The sequence below is a fragment of the Trifolium pratense genome, linkage group LG4, assembly GCF_020283565.1.
Source record: "Trifolium pratense cultivar HEN17-A07 linkage group LG4, ARS_RC_1.1, whole genome shotgun sequence".
In the NCBI taxonomy this organism is placed as follows: Eukaryota; Viridiplantae; Streptophyta; class Magnoliopsida; order Fabales; family Fabaceae; genus Trifolium; species Trifolium pratense.
In genome coordinates, this window is record NC_060062.1 from 10,257,202 (window position 1) to 10,268,121 (window position 10,920).

General features: G+C 31.2%; 2 protein-coding genes across 2 annotated transcripts; one reads left to right on the forward strand and one right to left on the reverse strand.

Moving 5' to 3' along the window:
* Positions 1-1,389: 1,389 nt before the first annotated feature.
* Positions 1,390-2,673, reverse strand: LOC123924568 (F-box/kelch-repeat protein At3g23880-like). Its single transcript, XM_045977515.1, has one exon. The coding sequence runs from the start codon at positions 2,630-2,632 to the stop codon at positions 1,514-1,516; it is 1,119 nt and encodes a 372-aa protein (XP_045833471.1). The 5' UTR covers positions 2,633-2,673; the 3' UTR covers positions 1,390-1,513.
* A 1,466-nt stretch (positions 2,674-4,139) lies between these two features.
* On the forward strand, positions 4,140-7,706 carry LOC123920264 (cation/H(+) antiporter 2-like). Its single transcript, XM_045972486.1, has 3 exons — positions 4,140-4,394; positions 4,925-5,911; positions 6,411-7,706. Exons 1-3 carry the CDS (start codon positions 4,242-4,244, stop codon positions 7,626-7,628), a joined length of 2,358 nt encoding a protein of 785 aa, XP_045828442.1. The 5' UTR covers positions 4,140-4,241; the 3' UTR covers positions 7,629-7,706.
* Positions 7,707-10,920: the final 3,214 nt, after the last annotated feature.

Genomic DNA, 10,920 nt, shown 5'->3' on the forward strand with positions numbered 1-10,920 from the left:
GGTTTATGAAGATGAGGATTGAACCTAATGTTTTTAACATATTACTCAAATCTCTAACCACTAGACCAAACCTAGTGACTTCAATTACGAATCGTTTGAGAAAACTAAGTTTGGTATAAATTGTATTTTTGTTAGATTTTATTTATCTCAGAGTCAAATTCTAGATAATCATTTCTTTAAAAGTTAGAGTTAATATTAAAAAAAGGCAAAATGAATAGGTCATTTAAATTTTAGGTTTGTATTTTGTAACATATATACACTAACGCCTAAGATTAAACTTCTCCAAGACTCTAATTTGGCGCTGAACTTCTTCAATGTATCTTTTATCCTTGTTTATATAACAAGCAGACTTGAAGAAATTAAGAGATTATTGACGCATTTTGAAAGAACCAAAACTCTGTTAAAATCAATTGAGCTAGATTGTGAGAACTCTTTGCTTGTGTGCCCTTGAACATTTGGAAGTCTCTTGCTTGTGTGCTTGAATAATTTGCAATCTTTAGTGATTATAATGGAAATCTCTTGGAAGTACAAGAGAACTGGACTACTTTCGGTTTGTGAGAAAAACCCGTATAAAATTGATCTCTCTCTCTCTCTCTCTCTTATCTCTTTGTATTTAATTTCGGTTTGTGAGAAAAACCCGTATAAAATTGATCTCTCTCTCTCTCTCTCTCTCTTATCTCTTTGTATTTAATTCACCGCAAACTCTTCAAAACCTGGTCAGATTCTACTCTTGTTGTGAATCTGACTTGTGCAAACACTTAGAAAAATTAGAAAAAGTCAATACAATTCAACCTCATTTTCTTGTGTTTTTTCCACATTCAATACTCTCCATCTTGCTCCACATAGTTCCTTTTGCACTCATTTTTGATATTTTCTCCTTAAACCTTAATACCTTAATACCTTTACATTATGCAAAAAATCATCTCAATTTCATAACAGAATTTTAAATCAAATTACTCAAATAATATTTTAAAATAAACATATAAATAATACTAAAAAAAAAATAATCTCGTGCATACCATATGCTAACATACTGGTGTATATATCTATGTATTTGCCATAAAAAAAATTAAGCAGAATTCAATCCATATACACATGAATAAATTATCTTAAAGCTGTCAATATTCTCAATAAGTACGTTACAAATAGTTAACCAATAAACATTTTATGACATGTCGATTCAGCTCATGTCACATACTAACTCATGTTACAAATGCACTCAAAGATGTATAGGGGTTTAGTGAATTCACAAATATACTGACTGCAGTGCAGTCGACCACATATAAACCGTCTGATCAAGATCGGACGATTCAGATTTTAAAATCAGATTTTATAATTAAAATCTGACATTAAAATCTGAGCCGTCTGATCTTGATCAGACGGTCCAAATCTACTGAGTGCATGCAGTCGACTTCATAAATCCAAATCCCTCAAATATAGCCATCCAAGATTTCATCATAATAATATCATTATAAATAACCAAGAAAACATTGAAGGAGTATATTTCACAAACTCATTCTTCTAGTTTATAATCTTGCCCATTATCACAAGGGACTGAAAGCAGAGACTCTGTATACTTGACAATGTCAAATAGACCATTACAAAAGGGGTGATATCTCATCACCCGTCCTTTATAGTTGCACTTGAGCAGTATACTAGGTGGGCTTGTTCCAATAATATCACCATTATTTGTAGAGAATATAGGCTCAAATAAGTAAATATATCGAAGAGGAAGAATAAGAGTCTTAGTCCATGATAAATTCAATTTGTATTCTTTCATCACCCATATTTCAAATGTATCATTACGATCTTCATTAACCCATAGACTGAGAAATTCTTCAAATACCCACAAACCTAAGTCCAAATTAACTTCATAGTCATAATCGCTTGGCAAAGGCATCTCAAACAATTTCCTTTCCGTTAAATCAAAGGCAACAATAACTTTTATTTCTAAATCGGATTCTAAATCGGAACGAAGAGCCAACCAATGAATAACTCCATTAAAAAGCAACCCTTTACTATAAATAAGGTCATAAGAAGGCAAGTGAGTACCCTCAATTTCTTTCCACCTATTATCTCTAATTGAGAAAAACTCTAAATGTGATGAAAAACTATTAGCTACAGTTGGATCATGGTACAATACAACAACCAAGTAATCATCTCTTGACTGGTCATAACCAAAACCGAATAGATTATCATAACCATAGTTTGTTACTAATTTGAAAACTAAGGGAGACAAAGATATTTGTTTTTTAAATCCAGTGGATGGATTCCATAGGAAGATGTCTCGACAACGGTACAAAAGTATAAACCCTCTACAAGACCCTATAATTTTAAAAGGAAGATGAGATCCGGGAAGTGAAAAATTCATGCTTAGTGAAGAAAGACGAGGATCATAGTTAAGAAATGCTTCAAAATCTATAGAACAAAATTCAGTAGGAGAATTTGATACACACATAATTCTATGAGTGTGTGTGGTAAGTTGAAAATGTGAATTTGCAAAGTGGGGATCAGAGATAAGAGAAAACCATGACTTACAAACACACTTGAAACGTATAAGAGATTTCACCGGCAATTTTAGAAATATTTCAATCATCAATTCATGTGGCAGATACAACACCGACTTCTCCATGCTCGAGTAACCCTAATTATTAATTTTTCAGAGAAAAACACCTCGAAAGAAGAAATAAATTGTAAAACCGCGAAGAAAATAGGGTTTAGGGTTATCATATATATATATATATATATATATATATATTATGTATTGTTAAAAAAAAAAAGGGCCATGCATTCACACCGATTTATTGCGTATCTTACTTGTTTATATTTACATTACATAAACATATCTGTATGGTTTGTTGATTTTTTTTATTAATTAATGGAAATACAAACGAAAGAAACAAATAAAAATTAAACTCTTGAACAAAAATAAAATAAAAACTAATTAACGAAACTAAATCCAATTATCTACTAATCTACTAATAATATATTAAAAGTAATGGCAAATTTTATGTTACATGTGATAATTCTTAATGTACCGGTACATCAGGTAATTAAATTAATATGTTAATGAATATTTTTTAAAGGAAATCATTTTTCTTATCATTAAAATATTAAAATGATTATAGTCACTAAATATTATTCATCAAAATTGTCAAAAATATTAAATTTGATATTTTTTGAATTTTTATTCATCATTATAGTCAATATTGAATTTTTTTTCTAAGAAAATATTAGAAAAATTAGTATCATTCTTATAAACAATATATTGTGTTTTTTCTTGTGATATTATTATTTTTAAAATATAATAATCGGTTAATAGTTTTTTAATTCATAAAAATAATCGTTAATTTATCAATTTACTGACTTGATGTACCGGTACATTCAAATTATTCGAATGTATCGTAGAAGCTCCCAAAAGTAATTACTATATTAAGGTACTTAATTTATCCTCATCAATTTTAATACTATTTTAAATCTTTTATCAATGTAATTTACCTCTAAAGATATGAAAGATGATACATATATAAGATTTTTCTATCTGTAAAAATTTTGCACATGTTAAAAAATTCAAAATAGTGAATTTGTACTGAAATTTGGGAGACCAATTTCATCATCTACCGGTGGAGGCTCAATTGAAGTGAGAACAAATTTTATGTGTATCGACCCAACACAAAAATCGACTTCTAAGAATTCGAACCTAAAACATAAAGAAAAATACACTGCACTTCAATATTGAGAGGAACAATTTTTTGGATTCTGATGGACCGGTCATTTTTTATTCGAGATCGGAAGTTAGTCTCTAACATACTTATGGCTGGATTGATGTTTTCTCTAGTGGTCTGAAAACTGAGTGTCTTTCTAAGAATGAGTTGCACTTTCATATTCACATAAGCTCAAATTACAAAATTTCTTTTTATTTTGATGTGTCTTTTTTGCAATATGCTCCGGTTACTTCAATTAAAATTAAATAATTAATATAATAAAAATATTTTTAATATAACAATTAGTTGTAAGCTTTAGCTATAGTAAAGGTGGGAAAAATAGAAAATGACATATGTTTTGTTGAGAGTCTTCCACCAATAATTTAGGATCAGAAACACAAAACATGAAGACCCTTGTATGCAAACAAAATTGTTAGCTAGTCTCATATCAATCACTTCTCTAATTTCCCTTTTGTAACCAAAAACTAAAACCACTTCTCCAATTTATTGATTTTTGACAAAGCCAAAACAAGCAAGATGGATGAAACTCACAATATGTTTTGTAAAGATGATCTTGTTAACCCTATGAGCTCAATGGGGTTGCAAGTGTCCTGCATTCTTGTCGTATCACACTTCTTCAATGTTCTTTTTAGGACTGTTGGCCAACCTGGACCCATTGCACAAATCCTAGTAATCAATCTACCACCTTCTCAATATTTTGTGTCTTTTTATTTTATTCTAAACTATTTAGAATGTCTATTCATATGTCCCGATGAGTTTACCTCAGCCGGCAGGAACATCATATTTTATATTTAGAGGTTGATGTTCGAACCTCAGACACCCCACTTATCCACCATAAGGGTGGACGTTGTGGTATGCAACTACAAGTTGCGATTGCAATATTGTAGATTTTGAAGTCTCAATAATAGCATTATATCTGCTATTTCAACCGCAGCATCTGTATTTTAGAACAATATAAAAGTTTGCAATGTAACTGCAATTTAAAACATTGTCACTCAATCATAACATTATGATTGTTAAAATTTGAAAAGTTTTTGATTTTTTTTTATAGGCTTGAAAAGTTTATAATTGGTTGACGGTGTAAAATATTTTACATCGATAGTTGAATGAAAAGTATTCTAAATTTTGTACATCAAATTGAAGTTTTTTTTTTATAATTAATTAACTAATTCTTGGTTTGTATTGCATTGTTTAAACAGGCTGGGTTGATATTAGGTCCACTATCTCATATACCATATATGAAAAGAAAATTCTTCCCAGCAAGTTCAATAAATTACTATGAAGTTGTGAGCTTCTTTTGTCGCATACATTTCATGTTTTTATTTGGTTTGGAGATGAATATTCATTACACATTGAGACATCTACGTTTGGTCACTTTGGTAGCATGTGGAGGTGCAATAATGGGTGGAATTTTTGGTCTATCTGGCTCCTTTTACTTGTATCACAAGTTAAATATACATGCTCCTATTTATTATTTTTGTATGGTCATGATGTTAATGGTATCATACACAAGCTCCCCGATGGTGATTCGTTTGTCAGCTGAGTTAAGACTTGCCACATCAGATGTTGGTAGAATCGCGGTGTCTTCAGCGTTGATCACAGAAATGGGTTGCTTATTGTTTTTCAATGTGATGGTTACTTGGAATAAACAAAATCAAATATCTTATGGTATTTATTGTACTATTACTACAACAATAGTGATTCTAATTAACAAACACTTAGCCGTTTGGTTAAATTCAAGAGATAGAAACCAAAAATACCTAAATGCCCCTGAGTCATTACTCATACTTTTTTTGCTTCTAACTAGCTCAATGATTATAGAAATTTTGGGTTACAATAGTATTATTAGTTGTTTCATTATTGGATTATTGTTTCCTAAAGAAGGTAAAACAGCTAGAACATTGATACATAAACTTGGTTATTCAATTTACAATTTTGTCCTTCCAGTATATTTTGGATATTTGGGTTTACAATGTGACCTAATAAATGTGTTTAGAAGTTTGGATAGAACAACCAATGTAGCCATATTGATTTTGTTGAGCATTGGTAGCAAACTTGGTGGTACTCTTTTGGCTTGTCGTTACCTTCATATTTCTACAAATGAAGGGATTTTTATTGGCTTCATGTTGAACACTAGAGGTTATGCTGATTTGTTGTTCTTTGGTGCTGCAGCAAAGCAAGTCATTGTGAGTATATTTCTTGACTTTGTTGAATTATTTAATCAAAATTTTAGTTTAGATAATTCTTTCTCTTGGCATGCATTTTGGTGTTTTTTGTTTTGAAATTTCGTGAAAAAATTGCCGCGAATTACCAGAAATTGCCGCTAAATGCTTTTCCAACAGTTATTCCAGCGGTGCCAAAACTGCCGCTAAATAACGTTGCTATCACCGTAATTTTTTTGTTGTTGAGTAGTCTAGTGGCTAGAAAATTCACTTTAAAGGTGAATAAGTGGAGTGTCCAGGGTTCGAACTCGACTCTGCACATATATTTTTGTTTGATCCTTGCAAATATATTACTTTTTATCCTGGCAAATATATTGTTTTGCTCCAAGAACTTTGTTTACATTGGAATTATGTAATATGTATAATTTTTGCAATGTCATCTTTTACCTATAAATTGAAGAATTTGAATGATCTAGAATCTATGGAACTAATTGTTTCTTCTTGTGTTGATTTACAATTACAGAGTGTTGATACAGAATCTTACAATGTGTTGTTAGTATCAATAGTATTCAACACAATAATATCAGGAATAGTTGTGGCTTCTCTATCAAAGGGAGACGATAAAATGTTTTCAAACAACCATACTGCAATTGAACCACAACAAATGGAGAATGAGCTTCGGATTTTGGCTTGCGTATACGATCCGCGTCAAGTATCTACAATACTTTCAACAATACTAGCAATACATGGATCTAAAACATCGCCTTCGATAACTTATTTCATGCATCTAATAGAGCTTGTAAAGAAGATCAAGTCCAACTTGTTATTTCATGAAAAAGAAAATGATGAACTTAGCGACGAAGAAGATAGTTTTGGTGGCAATGATGTGGTTGACATTAATAATGCCTTAGATTCTTTCACTGCAGAGACAAAGATCTTGGTCTACCAAAAAAGAGCTGTATCTTCTTTTTCAAGTTTGTATGAAGATGTGTGCAATGAAGCAGAAAATCTTCGAGTATCGATTATTCTTATTCCTTTTCACAAGCATCAACGAATTGATGGAAAACTCGAAAGTGGCAAAGATGGTATAAGGACAACTAATCAGAAGATTCTTAGGCACGCCCCTTGTTCGGTTGGTGTTATTATAGAAAGAGGACTTACTATGTCATTTGGTTTCTCGGAATTAATTCAATCTGATAACATGCAAAATGTGGCAACACTTTTCATCGGTGGTCCAGATGATCGCGAGGCTATTGCTTGGAGCCTTCGTATTTCCAAATGCCCTTGCGTTAACATGACAATCATTAGATTTTTGTTGTCATCTTCTCCATCAGAAAACGAACAAATTGTCGAACGTAGTGTACAATACGAGGAAAAAGAAATTTTAATGTCATTGTCCGGGGAAGAAACTGTGAATGACGAAATTGACAATAACTTCATGGTCGATTTCTATAATCGGTATGTGGCTTCAGGAAACATTGGATATGTGGAAAATTTTGTGAAGGATGGAAAACAAACATTGGAATGTTTGAAACAAATTGGAGACATATACTCTTTGTTTATAGTAGGAAAAGGTAGTAGAAGAAATAGTTCAATAACAATAGGTATGAGTGATTGGGAAGAGTGTCCAGAACTTGGAACAGTTGGTGATGTATTGGCTTCTTCAGATTTTGATATTCATGGATCTGTTTTGGTCATTCAACAACATAGAAATGTCAAGAAAGGATTAATACATTCTTAGTTATGTATTCAAGTATAATAAGATTAGCCTTATTCATGTATTTAACTTTATGGATATAATGTGTATAGATGAAAAAAATTCCTTTAATATTTTTTCTTCTTTAATGGTGAAAACAAAAAATGAAAATAATATGCATAAGTTATTTTTAGGTGAGGTCTCTAGTTTAGCTGGTGATGGAAAAATGAATGAATTCAAAGGAAGGACTAATATCTTACCCAAAAAAAAAGGGGATGGCTAAAATGATTAGATCTTCACAAAATTTAAACTTCTTGTTGTACATCTTATTTCTCTTGTTTTATCTAATATGAAAGATTTCACTAAATCTTTCATATGCACATGTTTGAATATTATTATAACGAATACGAATTTTGCGAAATCCATCGCTGGATTCAAAATTTATATCATAAAAATCATATATATATATTTTTTTAAAGAAATTGAAAATCTTTTAAATATTGACAATGACATGTGTATGGAAATTTACCAATTGAGAGACCAATTTTTTTTTTTTTTACTTATATCAATCGAAAAGAATGTCGAAATTGTTAGGTCGAATATTATGATCGAAATTCAAATTCTGACTCATCTACTTATATGTGTGAGTTTATAAAACAAAAACTTTTATACAACTTGGCCAACAAGAAGAAAAAAAAACTCTTAAACAATTTAAAGTTGAGATAGTGTTAGCCTCGGTTTATATAAGGTTAAACCACATTGTTATAGTGTTTTTTTTTTTACAACCAATAATTTATATCATTTCATTATTCAATAACGGAGTAATACAAAGAGGTAATACATTAAAGATATAGCAGCTAAACCAAAAAATGACCGTCTTTGTGTTGGTGTAAGTCCTAGAGGCCAATTATTTATAATTGCACGATACTTGTATTGGATAATTTACTTATTAAATAAAGGCTTTTCTTTATTATGTTTATGTGTTAAATAATAATAGAGTCCCTAGAATAGTAAGTTCATTGAATGGAACGTTAAGTGTGACTTAATCGTGAGAATCCATTACACATGAGAACACTATTCTTAAAACATCCGTAGTCGAGCTTTAATGTGAATTGGGATAACATCAAAACATAGAGACTATTATGTTGGTAGACTGGTGATCACATTTCACGGATCATAGATAAAGAGTTATCAAGTCTTCACATAGATATAAATATTAAGAGTAATATTTATATCGGATTGACCCACCATGAGAATACTACATAGTATGTTATGAAATGTCATAAGATATTGTCATAGTGATAAGTGGTGTATTCCACCCTTCGATCTGAAACCACTATGTTCCCTAGATGTAGGAGTGTAGTACTTTGTCGCCATTCAAAGTTATCCGTAACAGGATGACTATAAAGTTGGTTGATGGGTATTCCACGAATCATGCTAAGGGACATGAGTGACCTAGATGGAATTTACCCCTCCTACATAACAGGAGATATGTCTATGGGCCCAATATTGAACTTAACAAGGGTGACATACTATGCCTTGTGTTCAATATTGACATAAGGGTAAAAGGGTAATTATACACATGAGTTTTATCACGGAAAGGTTTGTCAGATCACGTGATATTCTTGTGACTTGGGTAGCAGTGATGTGTTGCTAGATACCGCTCACTGTTTATAATATTAAGATTAATATTATTGCCAACGTCATAAGAACCTACAGGGTCACACACGACAGTCGATATGGAAGAAATAAGTAAGACTTATTTTGAGGGTGCGATTAGTGAAAAACAGTTTTGGGCTTAAGAAGACCAAACACCGTTTGACCCAACTGACCACACAAGAAACTCTATAAATAGAAGCTTGTGTAGTTCAGTTTGTGCTTGCTTTTTCACAATTCGTTTTCAGAGAAACCCTAAAACTCTGAAACCCTAACCGCACTTCCTAAGCCTTCATCTTGTAGCAGCTAGCACTGAAAGTTGAAGACCTGTTCGTGTGGACTAGTTAGAGGTGCTGCCGTCGTGTGGTGCTTGTGATCAATTCAGAATCGAGGAATTGTTCTTCAAAGGTAATAACCGAAACCCTGATCATGTCCATTCGCAAGGATCCATCGAAGGAAAATTTTAAAATTCCGCTGCGTTTTACACTCTGTTTTAAATGCGATTTTCCTTCACTTTGCAAGTGTATGAGCAATCATGTTTGCTTGTCACTTAATAAACTTTACCACAAAGTTTGAACTAGAAGATACAATGTTTCTAATGTTACAAATCAATGAGCTAAATTCTGAGTTACCACCACTTAAATTATAGCTTGCATCTACCACGCTCTTCGAATCCGTCTCAAAAATGACATTTGTGGTCCCTCTATGTTTCATTACTTTCATTGCCTCAAGTAAAGCTATTGCTTCACCTTCAATTATAGAGCATTTGAGGTGTCCGCCATCACAAATTGACCCGAATGATCTCTCAAAATCCAACCCACACTTGTTTTATTTATTTCACTATGAAATCCCGCATCAACATTGCATTTGAACCATGCAATGGGGGGCTGATGCCACTGAGTAACCTGCGGCTGCTGATTGTTTTGAAGCCCCTGGTGTTGTGTAGTTTGGACCACCTTCCAATCATACCAAAGTTGATGAGCTTTCACTAGGCTGCAACCTGCCTCTTATTATAGTGTTTTTGATAACCGACTTTTTCACACTAACTTATAACAACTTTTCCTCAGTTTATATCTTTTACTCAAACGCTACTTCAAATAACATTTGAGGTTATAATCTACTGCCTTAATCCCAAATTATAAGGAATGTTCACTTTCTTTGTCCAAAATTATAAAAAGAAAATTAAATAGTTACTCCCTTCATAATAGTATAATTGTCACATATTCAAAACAAATTTGTTCCAAAGCGAATATCAATTGATTTTTTTAATTGTAATTCTTTTTTATTTTGATAATTTTCCATTTTAATTCTTAATTAATACTGTAACTATTTATAAAGTCAACATATTTGACTTTGAATTTTTAGTAACCGTCAATACACAAATACTTATAAGTTTAATTTGGTAAAATTTATATTTGTTTTACGTTTATAGTATAGTATTATTTATTTTGGAAAAAAATTACAGCTTTTATTTTGCCACTTTGTCTTTAAGACATAAAACAATAAAAAAAATTAAATTTTGGTAATCAAATTTAGAATTTTTATTTTTTGACAAAAATATATATTCAAATTTAGAATTATTTTAAAAGTTGTATAGTCAACGGTTTAAAAGTTTAAATTTTAATTTTAATTTTTTTCATTGCATAATTTTCTATTTATTTTCCCTTTTAGTTCCTTAACA